The sequence below is a fragment of the Mastigoproctus giganteus genome, chromosome 1 (genome assembly GCF_048544385.1).
Source record: "Mastigoproctus giganteus isolate SK-2022 chromosome 1, ASM4854438v1, whole genome shotgun sequence".
NCBI lineage: Eukaryota > Metazoa > Arthropoda > Arachnida > Uropygi > Thelyphonidae > Mastigoproctus > Mastigoproctus giganteus.
In genome coordinates, this window is record NC_143575.1 from 190187842 (window position 1) to 190213641 (window position 25800).

General features: G+C 36.1%; 1 protein-coding gene across 1 annotated transcript in view; it reads left to right on the top strand.

The window, feature by feature from the left end:
* Positions 1 to 25800, top strand: part of LOC150091387 (protein DOP1A) — a 519845-nt gene that overhangs the window by 435851 nt on the left and 58194 nt on the right. Inside the window, exons 25-27 of the mRNA XM_090390176.1 lie at positions 7185 to 7337; positions 9801 to 9937; positions 21753 to 21808. Coding sequence (XP_090246302.1) covers positions 7185 to 7337; positions 9801 to 9937; positions 21753 to 21808 — 346 coding nt within the window. The remainder of the gene's footprint in view (positions 1 to 7184; positions 7338 to 9800; positions 9938 to 21752; positions 21809 to 25800) is intronic.

The following is a 25800-nucleotide window of genomic DNA, read 5'->3' on the forward strand; positions in this document are numbered from 1 at the left end:
ATGATGAGAGCCTTGTCAATAGAAAGAAGAAATAGAAAGAAGAAAAGAATGTTTGCTGATGGTGTGAAGGCAGCGTTAGGTGTGTCGGAAAACTGCTACCTTCGGGGAGTTCACAGACTAAAATGTGAATAGTAGCCACAGGTAAAGTTGAAAGTGATTCTTGCACTGCTTCTATTATAATGAGCAGTGGCCTGGAGGGCAGGATGCTGGGGTTTCAGGGACTGCTTGGAGTCAGTCATCATGAAACAAATAAATGCATGGGCTGTGTTAGGTAACTAAGAATAAGGATGGGTGTATGTATACTTACATGTACACCAATGCTAGAAGTATAGTAAATAAATTTGATGAATTTGAAGTGCTGGTCAAGACATCAAAGGCAGATATTGTTGGGATATCAGAGACATGGTGTCACACAGATATAAGCAGTGCAGAATTGGAATTTGGGGAGTACAGTGTGTACAGAAAGGATAGACAGGATATGAAGAGAGGAGGGGATTATGCTGATAATTAAGAAAAACATAAAATCTAAGGAAGTGCATACAGTTGATATAGATGGACAGTGCAATGTTCAGCCTGTTTGTTCTGACATAAACACTGGGAAAATGAGAGTAGGAGTATGTTATAGACCTAATGACTCTGATGAGTACAATGAACAGTCATGCAGAGAAATAGAATGGGCCAGTAAATCAGAATGTCTTGTAATGGAGGATTTTAAATTTCCAAATGTTCACTGGAATTGGGGGATTAGTCACTCACACAGCAGCAAGGCTTTTGTGGATTTATGGATGACTGTTTTCTGTAGCAGCATGTTTGAGAGGCAATCAGAGATTATAATACTCTTGATCTGGTTATTTTCAGGAAATATGTATGAAAGAAGGTTGTTCCAAAAACAGCAGTTAAATGAATAAACAAGGAAGATGAAAAGTTGGTTCTGTGAGTTTGAAGTTGGACAGTAAATGGATGTTGGCTGGTGGCGGCACGTGTTCGGACTGTTTTGAAAGAGAGAGCAGGAATTATAGAAGCCAATTCTGAAAAACAGTGCCAATGGAAGTATCTGTAGAAAAGACATGCAGCATAAACAGTACGTCTATGAGAGAGCGAGAGTAGAGACTCTGTTAGAGATGAGTCATTAATTAGCCTAACTGCCATCTTCTGAATGGACTCTTGAAGCCTGGGAGAGGTTTTGGAGGCACTGCCCCAGATGTGGGAACAATGTTCCCTGATAGGGCGGATTTGCGATTTGTACAGAGTGAACAGCTGATTGGAACAAAAGTAATGCCAAGAGCGAAAGAGAAAATCAAGTTTTTTAGATGCAAAGGAAGCAGTATTTTTAATGTGCTTGTGCCATGAGAGATTAGAAGTCAGAGTAATCCCCAAAAGAAATATATCTCTTGCCTAGAAATCAGAGTGTCACCAAAGATAAGCATAGGAGCTGAACAATCCTTTTTGCGATATATAAGAGAAGACTGAGTTTTAGAAGGATTGAAATCAACTAAATTGCTTTTGCCGCACTGGAGATTGGCATTTAAGGAATTGGTAGTAGATCTATTCGAGAAGTTGAAGCTGATTGAGCAGGGCAAGGTTTTTCAAAATAGAAACTGGAATGCAATGTGCTATCATCGGCAAAACTATGGATACGATTTCCAGTCAATGGAAGAAGGTGATTAATATACAAGAGGAAAAGAGTGGGGGAAAGAACTGAACCTTGGGGGGGGGAACACCAGCATTAGTGTAATAGTTAGAAGACAGAGAGCCATCTACCATCACCCTTAGTGAGTGATCACAGAGAAAATTGGATAACCAATTACAAAAAACAGTTGGCAGACCATAAGATGGAAGCTTGTTTAGAAGACCTTTGTACCAAACACGATTAAAAGCCTTTGAGATGTCAAGAGCAATTGCTTCTGTGTCACTAAATGTTTCCAATTAATTTGTCCATAAATGGGTAACATAAGCCAGAATATCAGGGGATCGACACTGACGGAATCCACACTGGCGATCGTTGATCAGACAGAAGGTTTCTAGGTAGTATGTAGGAGTTGGCAGTTAATTGATTTTGCCATTACTTTAAGTAATTGCAATGGGATGATAATTGGATGGGAGGATTTTTGTCACCCTTTTTAGGAACTGTCTGGATATGAGCAAATTTCCAAGGCAGAAGGAAAAACATCTTTGGAATAAGAAAGCGAAAAAAGGTGGCAGAGAACAGGAGTAAGTTCAGGAGCACAGGTTTTGAGAACAAGTGGAGAAATACCATCAGGACCTGGAGCTTTCTTAGCATCAAGATTTGTCAAAATCCTTCTGACATCCTTTTGACAGAAGACCACAAGAGGCATTGAATGAAGCATGTTGGGAATGGTGGGAGGTGTTTTACCAAGGTCATTAATACGAGTTGGAAGAAAAATGGGATGCTAGCAGATCAGCTTTATCCTTGGCTGAGGTGACAACAGAGCCATCTGGTTTTGACAGAGGTGGGAGCAGAGATGGACAAAAATTTGCAGCCAATAGCTTTGGCAAGAGACCAGAATGCTTGTCTACCATTAGGGCAAGAAGCAGGTTTTCTACTCTTAACCTGTTCAAACTCTAGTTTGGACTGATTAATAACCGCTTTACAATTGTTGCGAGCTTTGGTGTAGGCAGAAAATGAAGCTGAAGAATTAGAAACCAACATTCTTCTCTTGAAAACCAAGGTTTAAATAAAGGACAAGATTTTAAAGTGGAGTGTGGAATAAAGGATTCCATTCCTACAAGAATAATTTTACTGACACGATCTGAGCAAGCACTGACATTAGAAGATTTGAAACAGTAATCCGACCAAGGAAAATAAGAAAAATCTCACAGGACATCCCATTTTGGATTCTTGTAATGCCAAACAACATGAGGTTGGGAATAGCTATGAGATAAAGGCTCCATTGGAGAAGCGACAATCACCAAGTTGTGATCTGAGGTGTGTAAAGGACCACTCACTTCAACTGTTTACTTAAAAGGATTGTTTGTGAGAAAAAGATCAAGCGTGTTGGCTGTATGGTTAGGATTGTCCGGTATTCTTGTAGGTAATGAATAATCTGTGCAAGGTCATTAGTAACTCCAAAAGCCTCAGCATCTCGACCAGCTGGGTCAGTGTGACTAGAAAAAGGAAGCCAGCTGGAGTTGTGAACATTAAAATAACCAAGGAAAATTACCTTACTGTTAGGAAAGTTGGACTGGAGAAAGTCAAGTTTCAAAGAGAGGAAGTCAAAGAGCTCTAAGTGATTAGTGGAGTTGGGAGAACGGTGGAGACAAAAAGATGAATTTGACAGAATGAGGTAGAGAGATTTTAAGCCAGAGAAGATCGAAAAGAGGAGATTCCAAATTACGAAGTGTCTGACAGGGAACATCAGAACAGACATTTGCACAAGTATCACCTTTGAGGCGAAAGGAATCATACAGCGAATAATTTGGGCAACTGAGATGAGCAGTAGTTGAATCAACCGATACTGAAATAACTGAGATTCTGTCAGAAAACGTACATGGGGTTTGGCAAACTTCAAGTGGAAATGGACATCATTGAGATTAGAATTGAGACCATGTATATTTGTGAAATGAACTAGGAAGTGTTTGGGAGGTTTAGATCTTTTCACAGATAAGCTTACTCTATTAGTTATATTAAAGGAGGCAGCAAAAGAATTAAGCAAACACTTAGCCATAATTATGAGAGTATCCTTGGTCTCCGTGGAAGTCTCCACAGGCAAATGTATCCCCATTTCACAAAGGGGGATTTAATGGTGACACGAGTAATTACAGACCAGATAGTTTAACTTCTGTTCCGGGGAAAATAATGAAGTCCCTGGTTAAAGCTGTAGTGTAGGATCATCTAGACACGACTGCAGTAATCATTCAGACACAGCATGGGTTTGTTAAGGGAAAGTCTTGTCTGGCAAATTTGATTGGATACTATGATGCGGTTACAAAGCATACTATGATGTGGATACAAAAAATAATTTTTATATCATATATGTGGATTTCAGGAAAGCTTTTGATACTGTTGCACATGGAAGACTGCTGTACAAATTGGAGAGATATGGCATTAAGGGTAAGTTGCTACAATGGATAAAGGGATGGTTGAGTGGGAGAAGACAGAATGGTAATCAACGGACGCTGTTCTTTGGGTACTAATGTTATTAGCGGAGTTCCCCAGGGTTCAGTGTTGGACCTACTGTTGTTTTGTATATTTATCAATGATATTGATGACGGTATATTAGGCTTAATGTCGAAGTTGGCAGATGATACAAAGGTTGGCAGGGTTGTTAATGACAGTAATGGCAGTGTGCTACTGCAACAGGATCTAGAAAATTTGGTGAGATTTTCTCACCAATTTGGGCTGAGAAGTGGGAACTGAAGTTTAACATTGACAAATGGAGAGTACTGTGTATGGGTAGAAGTAATCCCAGAAAAAGGTACCATCTGTGTGGTACTACACTTTGGGTGGTAGAAAATGAAAAATACCTGGGAGTAGTGTGCAGTAAGATATGAAGTTTTCTGAGCAATGCAGACAGGTTGCCAGAGCAGGTCATGGGGTATTGTCAATGATATACAGGAATAATGCTAGTAGGGAAAAGGAGGCGATTATCTCTTTGTATAAGGCAATAGTCAGGATATGCCTTGAGTACTATGTACAGGTGTGGAGGCCTCATTTTAGCAAGGATGCTGAGTTGCTTGTGCATGTACAGAGAAGAGCAACAAGATTGGTGAGGGGAATGAAGGGGTCCTTGTACCAAGAAAGGCTTAATTTCGGAAAATTACAGTGGTTGGAGATTAGGCTCCTGCGAGGTGATCTGATTGAGATGTATAAGGCCTTGAATGGGTTGAGTTTGCTGAATTCTGATGGGATTCTTCTGCTTGTCAGATTATTAACCTGGGGGGCATAAATTCAAATTGAGGAAAGACAGTTGTAGAATAGATGTGTGGAATTTGCCTTTGGCCAGTGGGTGGTTAATTACTGGAACAAACTTTCATCTCTCATTGTGGAAGTTGATTGCTTAAATGAATTCAAGGAGGAACAGGACAAACTTTTAGAGGGAATAGATGTGTGAAATAGTTTTTTTTTTTTTTTTCTGGCTGGTGCTATATAAGCTCATATGTTTGCTTTCTTGCCTCACATGCCTCCATTACTACTACTACGTCTTCAAATTAAGTGCTTTCAATATCATTTCATATGTCTCTTTTCCTTTCCTATTTTATTTGACACAAAATTTGAAAGATATTTGCCTCTCCTTAAAATCGCTCATTTTAAAATGTGTTAAAACACATAAAACACCTCTTCGATATGTAGTAATTCAGACTGACGAGATAAACAGGTGATTCATGTGTTACTTCACCGAGAGAGAGAGAGAGAGAGAGAGAGAGAGAGAGAGAGAGAGAGAGAGAGGAGAATTTGGTGCTATAATATTAGATTCACCAAAAATTATGCCACCTGGAGATTCTGGATAATTGCTCACCTATTTCACTACCATACTTCAATTAATAATTCTTTTTTTTTTTTAATTTTTTTTTATTATTTTTATTTTGAAATGTTTTCACTTTTATCAGCAGAAATTTCTAAAAATCTAACTCACATTTTGTTTTAACATTACAGGTATTTCACCACGAGTGAAATTTATAATACAGGCAAGCCCTGCATAACACGATTCTTCTACAACACGGTTTCGCTCTAACACAGTGTTTGAGAATTGCGGCAATCCTCGCACAACACTGTACTTATGTAATACGGTTTTGCTCTAACACAGTTTGGGAATTGTGGGAAATCTCACATCACATGGTATATTTGAGTTTTTGTGCTGGGAAAACCCTGCTATTATGTTAGATGTAATTTTCAATGTTTCCATTCCTTTTTGTGAATCCCTGCCATTGACTTGCTAGTCGTTATCACCTTCATGGTATTTTTCTAAAGCACATTTCTATAGGTCACTACCAGAAAACAATAAAAACAATTTGCAATTTCCAGTTTATTCGTCTTTTCTGTTAGTGTAATCAGTTATAAACAAACGGGTAGTAAGCTTGATCTTCTTGCATTTGCTATAGTACCGATAGCTGGAATTCTGTGGGTTTTCATGTTATGATGGTGAAATGTTTTTCCCCTTTCATGAAATATTCAATTATATAAAAAAAACATAAATAAATTTTCAGAAACTCATTACTCCATGTCATGTTTGTTGCAACTTGTGCATGCTGTGTTCTTTGTTATTAATTGCTTATCATTTTTACTGTTTTAAATTTTACAACAAAAAAAAAGTCAGTGAACAGAAATATCAATTTATGTACATATTACAGTATGTATTAATTAAGCTACATACTAATATATTAATTAAGCTACATATGTAAGCATAAACTTATTTTTATTTTGCTAACTGGAAAATATTCTTCCAATTTTCACATATCATTTAAAGCTGGGGTTAACTGTATTATTTTGTTGGGAGATCCCTGGGTTAGATTCTGTGCTATTGAACTTGTGCTTGTTTGAGACCATAAAAAAAGAATAGTTACTTCAAATAGTGCAGTTCGTGACTTTTAAAGAGAATAGAAGGTACACAAAAACTAGATGCTGCAGAAGAGATTGTGCTTAGCAACAATGAAGAGGAAGAAAGTTAAATGAATATACATTATCTGACATATAAGTATCACAGTATGTAAGGTAAGACGTTTGTTCATTTATTAAAATTAAGTTACTGCTATTATAAAAATAAAGTTAAATATTAAGTTATTACTACTATAAAAATTAGGTTTCCAATAGTTATAAAAGAAAAAAGCGTATTTTTGTTAGCTTTTGGAACATAACCCCCCCCCCCCCTTTTGTACTGGTTCTTAGTCCCGTATAACGGTTTTGCATTACATGAGATTTTGTAGGAACCAAACTACCGTGTTATATGAGGGTTACCTGTATTGTAGTTATTATTAATATATATATATATATATTTTTTTTTTTTAATGTATACCATGTTATTACGGATATACAGTTTTAAGTGAGATCTACCTTTTCATTTTAAAAAAAATGTTTATCTCACCAAATAACATTTATTTATAGTTAAAAAAAGAAATAAGTCAATTATGGTAGAATACAGCGATTATATTATTCCATTAACCACGTTAGTGATTTTGCCAAAAAATGTAATATAAATGTACATTATTTTCAACTATCTATTTTACAGCTCGTGTTGCTATGGCCCAATCAGGATCTTTGAATTTGTTTAGTAGCAAAGAGCAGGAATATGAACAAAAAGCACATCTGCTGAAACGACTAGCTTTTGTTTTGTTCTGCAGTGAAATTGATCAGTATCAGCGTTACATGCCAGACATACAAGGTATGTATTCAACAGAATTTAAATTTAGCATAATATTAAATCTCCCATAATATGTCTGAATTATTTTATCACATGGTGTTCTGTGTTTTGTTCTGTAGTAATATAATACTAATTTTCCCATCAGTTTCCTCACAATCTGGTATTTGAATATGAAATCCCAAAAGGTAATCAGTTGTGGTGTTAATATTTTATATTAGCATTAGTAGAGGCATATGATGCAAGAAAGCAAGCTTATACAGCATCAGCCAAAAAAAAAAAAAAAGAAAACTTCCCATTTCACCCATCCATTTGCTCCAAACGTTTGTCCAGTTCTTCCTTGAATACACTTAAACTATCAACTTCTACAAGAGAGATGGAAGTCTGTTCCAGCAATCAACCATCCACTAGCAAAAGGCAAATTTCTGCACATCCATTCTACAAGTGTCTTTCCTCAATTTGAATTTATTCCCTGAAGTGCGTAATCTGAGCAAGAATCGCACCAGCATTGAGATTGCTCAAACCATACAGGGCCTTATACACCTCAGTCAGATCAACTTGCAGGTGCCTAGTCTCCAGATGCTGCAGTTTGCAGAACTTAAGCCTTTCTTGTTAAGAACAACCCTTTGTTCCTCTCACCAATCTCATTGCCCTTCTCACTTGTTCCAGCAGTTATACATTGTTTCTATAATGAGACCTCCAGAACTTCTCAGTTGCAAACTTCTGGTGAAAGCAATCCTAAACATGCCAAGCAAATGATAATTCTAGGCATGTTATGCTCATTCATGCAGAAAGGCTGTTCATGTTACTGTTCAATCTTCTTGCTTGAATAAAGCAATTTTATTGTTTCTTTTAATTCCTTGCCAAAATTTTAAAATCTGAATATCCAACATACCCCATATCCATGTAACAAGGTCTCCTAATATCTAGGAGTAATATTAGTTACTCCTAGATATTTTGAAAAATGTTGTGTGCAAATTTATTTTACCAACAGCTTTCAAATCTTTTACTTCTATATGAGAAATTCATTATCATAGCAGATTAAACGAGGAGAGTGATTCAGCCTTAGCCAAAGGCTTTTCTTCTGCCAGAGTCACGAAGACTCTAAAACAAGAGAAATTTCTGTTCTTTTGCTCAGTGAGCAAGTTCTTTTTTTACTGCCAAGTTGCACAAATATCATCAGTTGGCATGAATCATTTTGTCCTTGCATGTATCGTAGCAGTTATAATCACCATCCTCCTCCTCCTCACACCTTGTGGAAAAGGTCTGGTTTCAAATGCTCTCAATGATGTTGAGAACTTTTGTGGGCCTTTTTCATACTACAGCTGAGGTAGTATGAAAGAAAGGACAGAAAGGTTTTTCTGTCCTTGCCTGAGATTTTTCATCCAGCAAAACAGGCAAGCCAACCAGAGAACACATGTAATTTACAGGCATAATACACATTAATTTCTAAACTTGAAATTTTTTGTGTAGAGGTTTCCATTGCTTCTTTGTGTTGTTAAAAAAAATAGATGAAGTAGTAGATGTTTTTCAGCATCAGTTTTGTCAGCTTCAGTGTGAAAACTACTAGATGCTATTATGAACAAAGAATCGATGTACAGTGGTTCTTAGTTTGGTAACTGACAAGTACAAAAGGAAGGCTTGAAATATAACAGATTATCCGAAAACATGCTTGCCATTTTAATAATTCCTCATAACGGTGCTGGCCGACCAGGCTAGCCGAGTGGGTAAAGTACCTGCCCGGCAACCCAAAGGTCGCGGGTTCGATTCCCGCCTCGGGCTTGGATCAAAGTACTGCAAAAACCTTGGGAGGTGCAATATGGCCACAGAAGCCGATGCGCCAACAACTACCAAATCAAAAAAAAAAAAAATAAATAAAAAATAACGGTGCTGAATGTCACAGAATATATAGTCAAGTTAGAAAAATAAAACAGAGTTCAGATCTCTTTCTGTTGCAGCTTTGGAAATGCTCCTGACAACCAAGTCTAGACAGCAGGTCCGTTATTATGAGCAAATTTTTGAGTCAACATTTCTGTAGAGGGAAAAGTCTGCAACAGTATCTTTCTTGACACAATCAAATTCAGTTGATGTCTAATAAAATATCCAAACAGAAAACGACAGACAGAAAAATATTAGGTATGCTAATTTTTAAAAGCATGCTGTACTGGTATAGAATTATTTGGCTGTATTTTAATTTATTAGAAATATATTGTACTGGCAAAGTACGTATATATTTCTTGGGTAGAATGGACTTTAAAAACCTCCTGTTTTCCTTCTGCTTACAAATTCCTGATCTCTAGTTTTTTGTATGTCAAAAGTTAGCTGCTATGTGCTTTTAAATTTAAATACTCGTAAATTGAGTTTCACAGCTTTCCTCACAGTGTGAAATATTAAAATATTTTTCAATATTTTGTTTAGAATTTATCATAGGGTTTTAAAACCTTTTGTCTATCTATCATATATATATGTGTGTGTGTGTATTTACAGAGAGATTAGCAGAAAGCCTTCGTGTTCCCCAAGTGCCTTCAGTGCAGGCTCAAGTATTTCTTTGTTTTCGTGTGCTTCTTTTAAGAATGTCTCCTCAACATGTTACATCATTATGGCCTGTCATAATAACAGAAATGGTGAGCTGCATTTTTATTTTATAAGAGAGTGTTATGGTTTAGAATTTTTAATTTAGTATTAATATTAATAAATACAAATCATTTCAAGGAAGCTAAGCTTATTCAATATTTTCTTTAAAAAAAATAAAAAAAAAAAAATATATATATATATATAATAATGTGAAAGATGAGATGTAACGAAATTACTGAAAGTCTTAGTAAACAAGAAAGGTATTAAAAATGAATAATTAAAAATATTAAACTGGATTATGGATCTGGGATACTACAGAAATTGTAGAAAATACCGGCAACCATAATGAAATATAGACAAAAATGTTATCATCAGTGTATTAGATAGGGGAGCTGAACTGTGAGGTGTAATTACCATGGAAGAATTGAGAGCACCTGTATGCCAAAAAAAAACAAATTACCTGAAATAAAATGCAATTAACATAAGCATAATTAATGTAAGTACCTACAGCCATGAGTCCTAGGATTTAACTGTTTCTTCTGGGGGTTGGCAGCGAAAATCGTAGGAGCCACTGCAATAAGCCAGGTCTCTGTTTCTGTTATGACGTACACATTAAAGTACAGCAGACCCTTGTTATAATGCGGTTCTTATATTATAACCCATATCTCATTCTAATGCTGTCACAACTCACCATAACACTCTTTTACCAGCGTACATATTGAATTTTTGGCATGTCTAACGAAAATGTTTCATCTAATGTAGTCGATAGCTTGAAAATGAATAGCAAAGTTTCCCACGCCGACTTGCAAAATTTTCCCACACTCAGTGAAATTTTCTCCCACGCTAATTTAATTGTGGTAAAGTTACTTGTTACATAGTTCTGAGATCAACATTTTAAAAAATGATCAAGTATATTGCTTGTAATATTTGCTTTATATGCATTTATCCGAAGTCTAGTTATCATTCAGTACAGTGTTAGACATCGTCCATAACGGACAGTTTACTTGAACATTGTATCATAATTAATGCAATGCAGTTACATTTCTGAGATTAATAATGGCAGATAAGAATTAAAAAGGACATCTGGACATGGTACGAAGCCTACTAAGGTAAGAAAAATACTGAATTTGAAAATTAAATTATACGTTTTGTAGTGAATCAATTCTGTTCAACGACAAGTGGATGTGTGCAATAATTTAGGACTGGCAGGTTCAACTGTAAGAACAATTATAAAAAATGAAGAATTAATTTTAGCAGCGGGAAAGACAGCTGTTCCACTGCAAGCAACTAGGCCAGCTATTATAATTGAAATGGAGAGACTTCTAAATAATTTTTTTGAAGATAATATCCAACGCACAATTCCGTTTAGTTAAATATTATTAAAGACAAAGCGATTAGCCTATATGATAATCTGAAGAAAGCTCACCTTAAAAAAAAAAAAAAAAAAAAAAAAACATGCCATGCTTCAAAGCAGCAAAGGATCGGTTGACTTTATTGTTGGGTGGTAACGCTGCGGGTATTTTAAAATAAAACCCCTTTTAATTTACTAAGAAGACGGCCAAAGTACAACCCAAAATCAACCAAAGTTACAAAAACTTGACAGCCCAGGGCCATTGGATTAATAAATTCATGATTTTAATTTGCATTTTAAGTTTAATTTTGATACATAATGTAGTTACTTACCACAATATTATATACATAATTCATGGAGATTATTTTATATGTACACATTTTTAATATTAAATATTTTGACCGACATTTGTGCGTCTTTTTGCTACCATTTATTATTGATTAGGAAATATTCTATGGCATAGACCGCAACTCACAAATGCATGTGTTACATTACAGGAATATGGCGCTCGCTTAGCGCTGATTCACTTAGCGCTCTATTTTTTGGGAATGAATTATCAGTGTTAAGCGGGGGTCACCTGTATACATACACATCATAGCCAACCCAACAGAGACCAAAAGGAAGAATTAAAGAATAAAATAAATAAAATTTAAAGAATATAAAATAAAAATAATAAATAAATAATGTTAAGCCAAAAAGCAAGATCATGCCGATAGAATCCTGTGAAAAACGAAAGAATTCTAGAATATGATAGAAATCTAAGAGAGCAAAACAAGAAAACTTACTGTGTGTTTGGGGACTGGAAGACGATGTTAATCTGACATGATAATGATAATAACATTTTTGTGTATATATATATATATATATATATATATATAAAAAATTCATTTCATTCCATTTGGGCATCTGCTCTACCCTATTCCTTAAATTAATGTATGCTCTCTAGCTCTGCAAGTTTAGGCAATAATTTATTCAAACAATTGACTAATCCTTTGGTTGAAAGAGAATTTTCTCGTGTCTGGTCTACAACTAAATATAAGAAAAGTTTTAACATCTCAATTTCTAATGCAAATATCTGGTTTCAAGACTTTACAAACTACAAAAATGAAATCTCTCTCTCAAATAAATAAGTGAAGAGTATAAAGGTAGGTAGATAATGTCAATGTGCTAACGGAACTGAAATTATAATTACGGGGAACAAAGAAGAGAAAATTAATAATAATAAGTAATTAGAAGTACTTATTGATGTGTGTCTTGTGATTTCAGTGCCTTCTTTTGGGGCCAGCTGCCGAAATCAAGGGAAAAAATGGCAAGAATTACAGCCTCTGTTTCTGACATGAATTATATGCAGCACGTAGTACATGCATATAATGTGTAGTACACATGAAAATTCAGTATTGAAGATACAGGTTAAATTTTAAATTTAAGTTGTATGGCTTACGTATATTTCATGGCTGACCCGACAGAGGCAGAATGCAAAGTTTAAGAAGTAGGATAATTTACCGAGGTCAAGTAGGTATATGATAATAGAGATGGTCTGTACTGCATATGATGGTAATAAAAAGTATAATGTAAATTTGTTCTGAAATATTTATGGTATAAGATAGTGACCCCATGTGTAAGAAATTGGAAAGTTAAGGAAATAATCAAAATTAAAATAATGTAAAGTAACATTAAATTACATTGGCTACTCCGCATATCATCAGTTAGAAACTAAGTTAGATTAAATTAAATTTCGAATATATAATAAGTGTAGGTATTAAACACATGAAGTAATCCGTCCCAGGTTAGAAAGGGATAACAAGCTTCCAAAGTAGCGTTAAATAGTCACTAAACTTTATTTAGGTGAGAACAGTGTTTACAGCAGAAAAGGAACACCTTGAATATTGCGTTCGATAAACTAATGGCTCACGAGAAATAAAAATATATAGAAAGGTAGGAAAGCGTAAAGAATACTGAAGAAGACACAAATAGATCCTGCTTGGACAGTTCAGGGTTGATATTCTCATTCCTATAGTAGGACCTAAACTGCAAGCATACTTCAGTGTTTAAGCCAGTTGTGTGATATATAAAATACTAAAAAGTTAAAAAATAAATGAATAATAAAAATAAAATAATAATATACTCCTTGGTTAGCCAATACAAGGTGGGCACAAGTTTTCTACATTTGTAACACACCAAAGAGGCTAGGAGTATAGACTATACATTATGTACAAGCCTAGCAGCTATAGAATATCAGTTAGCCATGATGTTATTGATATCAATGGTGTAGTTAATCAACTTTTTATAGTCAGTAATAAGGAGTGCTTTTTTGATATGGTAATACAGGTAGTCTGTAGAAAACTGGTTGTATTGAAGCTTATTGTAGAGGTTTCTGATAATGTTAACTATCAATTTTTTGCTATTGCATAGTGGCTATTCTAATACATTGAGACAGAATGATATTAGCATGTATATTTTTAGAGATATTAGAATGCCAGTGTGTGAAGTTAAAGACATTGAAGTTGAAGGCTTCCCATTTATTGTATATATTGACTGTAGCCTGTGGGTTTATTAAGATTTATATATAAATCAAGGTAGTTGGCTGCTAGGTTATTATTATTGGTCTTCAGGATATATATTAGCAGAAAGTTGGGGCAGTTTGCTACAAATAAATCATCTATATACCTAAACAAGCAGATTTCCGGAGGCAGTGAGGTTTCATACCAGTACAGGTATTGATTTCAATGATGCAACTGGCAGGGCTACCCATAGAGGTACCTATGGTTTGTTGGTAAACTGTTTTACCATTAAAAATGCAATTATTGGCAATGCACAAATTCATTAAGTTTTTCCAATATGTTGGTTTGCAGTCTATTATATGTTTGTATTTATTATACAGATTATTTAGGACAAGCTTCAGATTAGCTTCATAACCCGGTAGGCAGGAGCAGCAGTGCATATCTAATGCTCCTAAAAACCAAATAACAAACAACAACAACATCAGATTAGCTTGATTAATGCTGGTGAATAGGCTATGGAAATCAAAGAACCAATAATTATTTAAATAGTAACAAACTTCGTGGATTTGCCCAGACTATAACCAGTTGGGATAATAATGACATAGAGGTTCAGCAGGTACATAATCTGCTCTTCAGTACAAAACATAGTGTCCTTAAAGCACTATATAAATTCATCCACAGTTATGAATTCAAATCTAGACACCTATTCCATTTTTTTAAGTGACATTTGTAAATTTAAGCTGAAATCATTAAATTATAACATTAATAAGGAACATTCTACCATCATACTAAAGTTTTATGATACCAACATGGACCACATCAAAAAAAACCATTGCATTAACTCACATGCAGATCTCTTTCCAGCCAACTGCCAAAATATGCACAGGTTCATATATACTTGCATGTACACCAATGCTACGAGTATAGTTAATAAATTTGATGAGCTTGAAGTGCTAGTCAAGACATCAAAGGCAGATATTGTTGAGATATCAGAGACGTGGTGTCACACAGACATAAGCAGTGCAGAATTGGAATTTGAGGAGTACAATGTGTACAGAAAGGATAGACAAGACAGGAAGGGAGGAGGGGTTATACTGTTAGTTAAGAAACATAAAATCTAAGGAAGTGCATCCAGTTGATGTTGATGGATGCAATGTTGAGTCTGTTTGGTGTGACATAAGCACTGGGAAAGGAAAAATGAGAGTAGGTGTGTGTTATAGGCCTAATGAATCTGATGAGTATATTGAGCAGTTGTGCAGAGAAATAGTGGGCCAGTAAATCAGAATGTCTTATAATGGGAGATTTTAACTTTCCAGATATCTACTGGAACTTGTGGGTTGGTCACTCGCACACTAGCAAGACTTGTGGATTTATTGGATAACTGTTTTCTACAGCAACATGTTCGAGAGGCAATACTCTTGATCTGATTATCAGTAGTGATTATTCATGCATTAAGAATTTGCTGATAAAGAAAAAAATGGTGACAGTGATCACAGTATACGGATATGGGATTTACTTAAAGATGTAACTACCATCAAGGCTAAAGGGAAGGGCTATTGCTTTCTTAAGGTGACTACAGGGGTCTCAGAGAGTTTTTAAATTCTGTACAGTGGGATCAACTGATGATATCACCAACGTTGAATTCTAAATTGGAAGCCTTCAGGGACTTAATTTTAAAGCCTATTCGGCTTTTCATTCCAACTAAGAAATATTGTTCAAGGTTTAGGCCTTAAATGGATGTCAGATGAACTAATGAAGCTCGTGGCAGAGAAAAAAAATGTATAGGATGCATATATAATTGTTGTTTTGTGTATTTATCAGGTGTCACAGAAACCTATGGCAAATATAAATTAGTCTGTAATCAAGTGACAGAGGAGGTTAGGCAGGCAAAGACAGATTACAAGAAATCCTTGGCAAAGGATGTAAAGAGTTCTTTACTTATGGTTTTTTTTTTTTTTTTTGTAAAAAATCCCAAACACGAAAGGTATCAAAACTTATAGTACTTAGTACTATGCACGTTTGAAGTGTGGAGGAAGGGATGCTGGAAACTTTACTGTAGACACTGTAAACTCTAGAAGGAAAGGGATGAATCAGATTGGACTACTTAACTTAGATGGGTTGACTATTGATGATCATGCTCAGGTAGCTGATAAACTGCATGAGTATTTTGCATCTACATTCACACATGAGGAGTTATTCAATGAGGGGAGTGCCAGAAAGAGAAATTGTTGAAGTTAAACATAAAAAAGGCACCTGGGGTGGATGGGATCTATCCAGTTATATTAAAGGAGGCAGCAAAGGAAGTAAGCAAACCCTTATCCATAATTATGAGAGCTTCTTTGGACTCAATGGAAGTCCCCATGGACTGTAGGTGTGCAAATGTATCACCAATTCACAAAGGGGGTTCAAAAGGTGACACAAGTAACTATACACCTGTTAGTTTAACTTGTGTTCCAGAGAAAATAATGGAATTCAAGGGTTAAATTTGAAAGTAACTGCAATTCTGCCCAGAAACGATAGGAGGGAGTATATGATTAGAGCCTTGTCAATCATTTCAGCCCTGTAGAGGTTGTGCAAGGCTCACAGGATAGAATTTTTTTCGGAGTAGAATGTGTTTGTTAAGGGGAAGACGTGTCTGACAAATTTGATTGTATACTATGAGGTCACAAAGGAACTGGATGCAAAAAATAATTTTGATTTCATATACTTGGATTTCAGGAAAGCTTTTGATACTGTTGCACATGGAAGACTGCTGTACAACTTGGTGTGGTATTGGATTAAGAGCATGTAACTGCAATGGATAAAGAGATGGTTGAGTGGGAGACGGCAGAGAGTGATAATTAATGGACACTGCGCTATGTGGGTTAATGTTATTAGCAGAGTCACGCTGGGTTCAGTGTTGGGCCAATTGTTGTTTTGTGTATTTATCAATGATATTGATGAAGGTATATAGCTTAATGTTCACGTTTGCAGATAATACAAAGGTTGGCAGGGTTGTTAATGACAGTAAATACAGTATGCTACTGCAACAGGATCTAGAAAAGTTAGTCAGATGGGCTGACAAGTGGCAACTGAAGTTTAACATTGACAAATGCAAAGTACTGCATATGGGTAGCAGTAACCCAAGAGAAACGTACCAACTGTGTACTACACTCAGGAAGGTGGAGAATGAAAAAGACCTGGGGGTAATTGTGCAGTCAGATATGAAATTTTCTGAGCAGTGCAGATTTGCTGCCAGAGCAGATCATAGAGTTTTGTCAATGATATATAGGAATTTTGTTAGCAGATACAAGTAGGTGATTATTCTTTTGTATAAGGCAGTGATTGGGCCACACCTTTATTACTGTGTACCGGTCTGGAGGCCTCATTGTAGGAAGGATGTAGAGTTGCTAGAACGAGTACAAAGAAGGGAAACAAGATTGGTGAGCGGAACAAAGGGGTGCTTTTACCAAGAAAGGCTTAAGTTCTGCAAGTTGCAGCATCTGGAGACTAGGCATCTGCGAGGTGATCTGATTGAAGTGTATAAGGCTTTGAATGGTTTGAGCAGGCTCAATGCTGATTGGATACTTTCGCCTACTCAGAATAAGAACCTGAGGGGGCATAGATTAAAATAGAGGAAAGAAAGTTGTAGAATAGATGTGCGGAATTTTGCCTTTAGGCAACGGGTAGTTGATTGCTGGAACAGACTTCCATCTGTTGTTGTTGTGGAAGATGATAGCTTAAATAAATTTAAGGCTAAACCTAACAAACATTTAGAGTGATCGGATAAGTGAAATAGGATTGTTTTTTATTTTTTTTTGGCTGATGCTATATAAGCTTGCTTTCTTGCATCATATGCCTTAACTAATGCTAATACTGAACAATATTCCCATTTAAAAGTCTTGCATAATAGCAATATATCACATATACAAACCTTTGAATTCCATAGCCTGTTCACTAGCATTAATCAAGCTAATCTGAAGCTTGTCCTAAATAATCTGTATAATAAATACAAACATATAATAGATTGTAAACCAACATATTGGAACAACTTAATGAATTTTTCATTGCCAATAATTACATTTTTAATGGTAACTAGGGGGCTTTGCCCCTGCTTGCTTTGCTCTCCCATCCCCACGCACGCTTTTGTATGTAAAATGTTGAGGTATACAGAGGAAGTCAAATCCTTTTCTATGTAAAGGACACACCTGTCGAAAAGCACTGGTCGATATCTAATCAGTAAATAACCTATGTAATTATTTACCTGTGCATTTGTTGTCCGCAGCATTCTCAAGGTCAAATAAATATCACGGAAAACTCCAGAACGGTGTACACTTTCCAACATGGTGGCAAACAAAATAGTGGGAAAGCAGAGATTGACAAGTTGCGTCTCCCATATTTCGACAAATGGACAGTAACAAAGTAGTGATCGGCATTGCCACTGCTTTCCCTGCCCACTGTCCTCCTTGGTTGATATGCCTAGGGTGTTTTTCCCCACATTTGCCACTGTTTTTTAAATCGAGATCTCATTTTCCCATTTTAAAACAGTGGGATGGAGAGATAAACACCCTACCTAAGCTAAGCTAAGCCAAGCCCCCCTCAGCAGGTAAATAATTATATAGTGATATTGGATGAAGTCCAGTATAGTATACACCAGCAGGTACTTCATTGAAAGCGAGGAAGATGCCGATAATTGACAGATGAAGGCACCTCCTTTTCTGATTGTTTTACCTGCGTTGACATAGGTCACTTAGGAAAAGACCTTTTGCTTCGGGTTCCATAATACATGAGGAATATTGTTGCATCTGAAAGAGCATTACTAAAATATTTAACTGAAATATTTAAAAACTATACAAATATTTAAAATATTTACAAAATACTAAACTGTAGTATTTACAAAATATACAATATTCGTTAATATACAAAAAACGTTACAATGGAACCTTAACTGTTAGACAGTGAATCACGTGCATGAGATTAGTGAATGTTATGGAGGCAGTTGTCAATAATTAATTGTATTTGTAGTGATATAATTGCCTCACCCTCTTCTCCCATTGGCTGAATAAATATCACTAGGAGGAAAACTTTTTTAATGTATAGATAGAAACAGTTTACCAACAAACTATAGGTACCCCTGTGGTAGCCCTGCCAGTTGCATCATTACAAATCTATATCTGCACTGATATGAAACCTCACTGCCTCCGGAAGTCTGCTTGTTTAGGTATATATAGATGATTTATTTGTAGCAAATTGACCCGACTTCCTACAAGATCGTGCCAATATATATCCTGAAGACCAATAATAATAACCTTGCAGCCAACTACCTTGATTTTGATACAGATCTTAATAGCCTACAGTCAACATATACAATAAATGGGAAGCCTTCGACTTCAATGTCTTCACCTTCATGCAATGCATTCTAATATCTCCAAAAAGATACATGCTAATATCATTCTGTCTCAATGTTTCAGAATAGCCACTATATGTAATAGCAAAAAAAAAATGATAGCATTACTTCATGTGTTTAATACCTATGCCTGTTATATATTTGAAATTTAATTTAATCTAACTTAGTTTCTAACTGATGATACACTGGGTAGCCAATGTAATTTAATGTTACTTTACATTATTTTAATTTTGATTATTTCCTTAACTTTCTGATTTCTTACACACAGAGTCACTATCTTATACCATAAATACTTCCGAACAGATTTATGTTATACTTTTTATTACCGTCATCTGCAGTACAGATCTTCTCTGTGATCATATACCTACTCGACCTCAATAAGTTATCCTATTTCTTAAACTTTGCATTCTGCCTCTGTCAGGTCAGCCATAAAATATATGTAAGCCATATGATTTAAATTTTAACCCTTATCTTCAATGCTGAATTTTCATGTGTACTATGTGCTGCATATATTTCATGTCAGAAACAGAGGCTGTATTTCTTGCCATTTTTTCCCTTTAATTTTGGCGACTGGCCCAAGAGGAAGGCACTGAAATCATAGGACCCACATCATTAATACTTCTAATTACTTATTATTATAAATTTTCTCTTCTTTGTTACAATTTCAGTTCCGTTAGCACCTTGACATTATCTACCTACCTTTACACTCTCCACTTATGTCTTTTTTTTATCATTGGGTTCTTTCTGCTTAAAGGTAGCAGTGTCCCTGGTCCATAAACCATTAATTAATAATATTTTATACTGTTTAATTCTTATAAAAAAGTTTTATATATATATTCTTTTATTTATCAAAAACTAATCTGCTTGCTCCTTAACTTCACTTTTTCAATTAGATCCCCATTCTTGAAATGTTGGGTTCAAATCTTTACTGTTTTGTTGACATCTTGATTATTGTATATAAGTTTGGAACCTATTAACAAAGATTGTTCTGATGAAAATCACAAAAGTTTTTATAAAACTTGTGTTTCACAAACAGTCAAGAAACTGTGCTTGTCAGTCATCAGTGTAGTCCTCCTTACATTTCCTCCTGTACTGCACTAATGCCTAGATTCCTTGAAAGAAGTTTTAGGGTTGGTTTTAAAGTCATTTATATTCCACTGTGATTGTTTCACCTGATGAGAAGTGATGTCCTCGTAGAAAATTGTTTAGTTTCCAAAAAAAAGGTGATAATCATATGGAGCTACATCTTTTGAATATGATAGATAGAACAGTGTCTCAAACTTTATCTCCTGTATCTGATTACAGTAGCATGGATAACATGAGGACTGATGTTATCATACTGCAAGCACACATCTGTGGACAGAAAACCATAAATGTTCCTTTAAAATTGTTAGCTATACTTTGTTTGGAAGCATATCATAGTATTTTTTAGTTGTCAGTTTTTAAAAATAAATTGTGTTCCAGAAATGCTCCTTTATGATTCCAGAATACAGTGAGAAACTTTTGCATCTGATGCTGGGCTACAGACTTTCTTTGGTTGAGGTAAGCTTGCATACTGTTGCTCTGAACTTGCACATTTCCTTTCTGGTGTGTAGTAGTGCATGCAGGATTCATATCCAGTCACTGTGTGTTTTTAGAAAGGTTCTCGATTGCTCATATCAAGAAGCACATGACACACATTAAGTCATTTTTCCTACAGTTCTGGTGTTGAACACTGGGGAATCCATTGAGCAACTCCTTGCTTTGATAATACATGCTGAACCAACACTAACTGTGTATGCCATAGAAATTTTTTCAATGTTAATGCAATAATTTACTCATATTAGTTCTTCCACTATCAGTGTGACTTCAACAGACATGATGTGCTTTCCCTAGTCAAGATCTTTTCAACAGTTTTTAACTATTCACCCACTCATTGACTTGTTGTTGACTCATGTGCAATTCACCATACTGAGCAAACATTCTGTGCTAAATTTCAGCAGATTTTATTCCTTATGCAAGAATCTGATCACAGACTGCATCTCTGCCTTGGGCATGACTTCAAAGGTGCTGCCATCTTGAAAATTGGTTTATTTTAAATAATTCCAGCAGATGGTGGTGCCATGTGGGCACTTGGCATTGCCAACAGACATAAGATTATTACTAGTTTTTGGATAATACACATTTTATGTGGATTTTTTGGTTTTCATCATTGTTCTCTCACAGGAAGTACAGTGGTACTGATCATTGTCCTTTTATACCTTGAGGAATGAGCTCAGTTTTCTCTTTACAGGTAGCACAGTTGATTTAATTGACTGCTCATGTTGTGGGGAGCCACCATGTGAAATAGGCTTGTTATTGAATCCTGTTAATTAATGACAAAGAATTTTTATGGGCTTTATTTCCAACTTTGATTTTCAAAGTTGGAAATACCCAAAGAAATTGCAAATGCAATTTTTATTTCAATTGTTTTTTAATCTAACATAGCACATTCTATGTTAGATTAAAATGTTGATCATATTCAGTGTGGATATAGAATTTTTCTTGAATCATTATGATTTTTAAGCCTGTTAAGAATTTCCCTTCTTCCTTTAGGGAATGTTCTCTGTCTTTGAAATGTGTTGTTGTTGTTTTTTTTTTTTAAATAGGTTCAGGTCTTTCTGCAAATTGAGCATGAACTCTGTACAGATAGTGAGGAGTTTAGGTAAGTATTGCTTAACAGTCTTCAGTATAGGGGGATATTTATGCATGGTACTTTTTCCTTGTTGTACGGGGATAGTTTTACATGGTACTTCTTCGTTTGCACTTCTCTATCACTATCTACCCACATATTGTTTTGGAGATGATAGTTTAGTAAATTCCTTCCACTATGACATTGTAGTCAATCATTGTAGTCAACTGGTTCACTCAAAGCATAGTTATTGCTGCAGCATCAGGTTCTCTGCTTGACTGAACTTACATCTGGTTCCATTGAAGCACAGTTCTCACAGCAACTGGTTCCATTGAAGCATGGTTTGTTGCAGTGACAAAATTGTATGTCAGTCCCACTAATGTGAATGGCAAATCGGATGACAGGTTGATCTGATTGTCTACCAAGTAGCAGTATTTATCTCCAAATAGCAAAGTACAATTTCTGACTTGATTTTGGTAAATCAGATTATTGTTGGTTAGTGGGTCAAAAATTTCAACTGTCATCTCCTCCCTCAAGTAATATCACTCTTAGTAAAAAATGCAGGAATCCAAACCCAGTTAAAACTCTGACAGATAGACCATCTCAGATGTTCTCCACAGTCATGCTACTCTCATATTGGATGTGTTAGGGTAATTAGGAATAGGAGCATGTATGCTTGCATGTATACCATTGCTAGAAGTATAGAAAATAAATTTGATGAATTTGAAGTGTTGGTCAAGATATCAAAGGCGGATATTGTTGGGATAGCAAAGACGTGGTGTCACACAGATATAAGGAATGCAGAACGGGAATTTGGGGAGTACAATGTGTACAGAAAGGATAGAAAGGGAGGAGGTGTTATGCTGTTAATTAAGAAAAACATATAATCAAAAGAAGTGCACCCAGTGCACTTCTTTTGATTTTATGAACAGTAGATGAATAGTGCACTGTTGAGTCAGTTTGGTGTGACATAAGCACTGCGAAAGCAAAAATAAGAGTAGGAGTGTGTTATAGGCCTAATGACTGAAATGAGTACAATGAACAATTGTACAGAGAAATAGAGTGGGCTAGTAAATCAGAATGTCTTATAATGGTGGATTTATTGGATGATTGTTTTCTGCAGCAGCATGTTCTAGAGGCAACCAGAGAGGGTAATACTCTTGATCTGGTTATCAGCAGTGATCATTCGTGTATTAGGAATTTGCAGATAAAGGAACCACTAGGTGGCAGTGATCACAGTGTACTGATGTAGGATTTACTTAAAGATTTAATTACCATCATGGGTAAAGGAAAGAGTTTTTGCTTCCATAAAGGTGAGTACAGTGGTCTCAGTAAGTTTTTAAATTCTGTACAGTGGGATCAACTGACGATGTTACCAACAGTAAATTCTAAGTGGGAAGCATTCAAGGAATTAATCGTGGATGCTACTAAAAGTTTCATACCTATTAAGAAATATTGTTCAAGATTTAGGCCTAAATGGTTATCTAATGAACTAATGAGACTCTGAGACTCGTAACAGAGAAGAAAAATGCATGGGATGCATATAAATTATCAAGCAACTCAGAAGCCTTTGGCAGATATAAGCTAGTCTGTAATCAGATCACAAAGGAGGTTAGGCAGGCGAAGGCAGATTATGAGAAATCCTTGGCAAAAGATGCTAAGAAAAACAGCAAGGATTTCTTTACTTATAAAAGTAAAGTGCAGCCATTATCAACCCACTGCAGGATGGAAGCCTCCTCAACAATTCATACTGAGGGAAATGGACCATAATCTGCCACGCTGGTCCAGTGCGGGTTGGCAGATCGATCGTATTCAGCAATCAGGGGCTTGAACCCCGGTCTAACTCAAAGAGTGTATGCTACTGCACTCCCGCTCCTGCCCACTCGGCTACGGAGGCCTTCTTTACTTATATAAACTCTAAAAGGAAGGGAATGAATCTGATTGGTCCACTTGACATCGATGGTTCGACTGTTGATGATCCTGCTCAGAATGCAAACAAACTGAATGAGTATTTTGCATCTACATTCACACATGAGGAATTATTAAGGTTTGAAAATGGCAGAAGGTTATCAAATTGTAGCAGGATACTTAATGATTTTGTAATAACTGAGAGCAAAGTGGAGGAGAAATTGTTGAAGTTAAACATAAGAAAAGCACTTGGGGTGGATGGGATCTATCCAGTTATATTAAAGGAGGTGGCAAAGCAACTAAGCAAACCCTTAGCCATAATTACTAGAGCATCCTTGGACTCAGGGGAGGTTCCCATGGACTGGAGATGTGCAAATGTATCCCCAATTCACAAAGGGGGATCGAAGGGTGACACGTGTAATTACAGACCAGTTAGTTTAACTTCTGTTCCGGGTAAAATAATGGAGTCACTGGTTAAACATGCATTGCAGGATCATCTAGAGAAGACTGCAGCAATAATTCAGACACAGCATGGGTTTGTTAAGGGAAAGTCTTGTGTGACAAATTTGATAGGATATTATGATGTGGTTACAAAGGAATTGGATGCAAAAAATAATTTTGATATCATATATTTGGATTTCAGGAACGCTTTTGACACTGTTGCGCATGGAAGACTATTGTACAAATTGGAGCAGAATGGTATTATGGATAAGTTGCTATAATGGATAAAAGGATGGTTAAGTGGGAGAAGACAGAGGGTGGTAATCAATGGGTGCTGCTCTTCGTGGACTAATGTTATTAGTGGAGTCCCATAGGGTTCGGTGTTGGGTCCACTGTTGTTTTGTATATTTATCAGTGATATTGATGAAGGTATATCAGGCTTAATGTCGAAGTTTGCATATGATGCAAAGGTTGGCAGGGTTGTTAATGACAGTAATGGCAGTGTGCTACTGCAATAGGATCTAGATAATTTGGGCAGATGGACTAAGAAGTGGCAACTGAAGTTTAACCTTGACAAATGCAAAGTACTGCATATGGGTAGAAGTAACCCCAGAGAAACGTACCAACTGTGTGGTACTACACTTAAGGTGGTAGAAAATGAAAAAGATCTGGGAGTAATTGTGCAGTAAGATATGAAGTTTTCTGAGCAATGTAGACAGGCTGCCAGTGCAGGTCATGGGGTTTTGTCAATGATATATAGGAATTTTGCTAGCAGGGAAAAGGACGTGATTGTCCCTCTCTATAAGGCAATGATCAGGCCACGCCTTGTGTACTGCGTACAGGTCTGGAGGCCTCATTTTAGGAAGGATGTAAATTTACTTGAGCATGTACAGAGAAGGGCAACAAGATTGGTGAGGGGAATGAAGGGATCCTCTTAACAAGAGAGGCTTAAGTTCTGCAAATTGCGGTGGCTGGAGACTAGGCACCTGCGCGGTGATCTGATTGAGGTGTATAAGGCCTTGAATGGGTTGAGCACGCTGAATTCTGATGGGATCCTTCCACTTGTTCAGATTACGAACCTAAGGGGGCATAAATTCAAATTAAGAAAGGACAAATGTAGAATAGATGTGCGGAAATTTGCCTTTAGCCAGTGGGTGGTTAATTGCTGGAATAAACGTCCATCTGTCGTTGTGGAAGTTGATAGGTTGAATAAATTTAAGGAGGAACTGGTCAGGCATTTGGAGGGAATGGTGTGATTTTTTTTTTTTTTTTTTTTTGGCTGATGCTGCATAAGCTGATACACTTGCTTTCTTGCATCACATGCCGCTACTACTAATTATATCTAAAATTCTTCTCTGAAATTATATTAATTGTATCCTTCTTAGTTATGAACCAGTTATGAGATCTTACATCCCAAACTTGTTTAAATATTCAAATTAACATGAAAAATAATCTGGGGTAATCAGAGCTACCTGTACATTATAACTTGCCAGATATAATCCACTCAACAATAGCAGGAATCACTACCTTGCATGTCAACCAGTGAGACTGTCACTGGTTGACACTAGATATTCTCGCAGTGACAATCAAGTTTACTCCAACTAATCAACTTTTAACTGCCTTAAGGCTGCCATGTTGGTAGGGTGTAGTAGCCTTAAGGCAGTTAAAAGTTGATA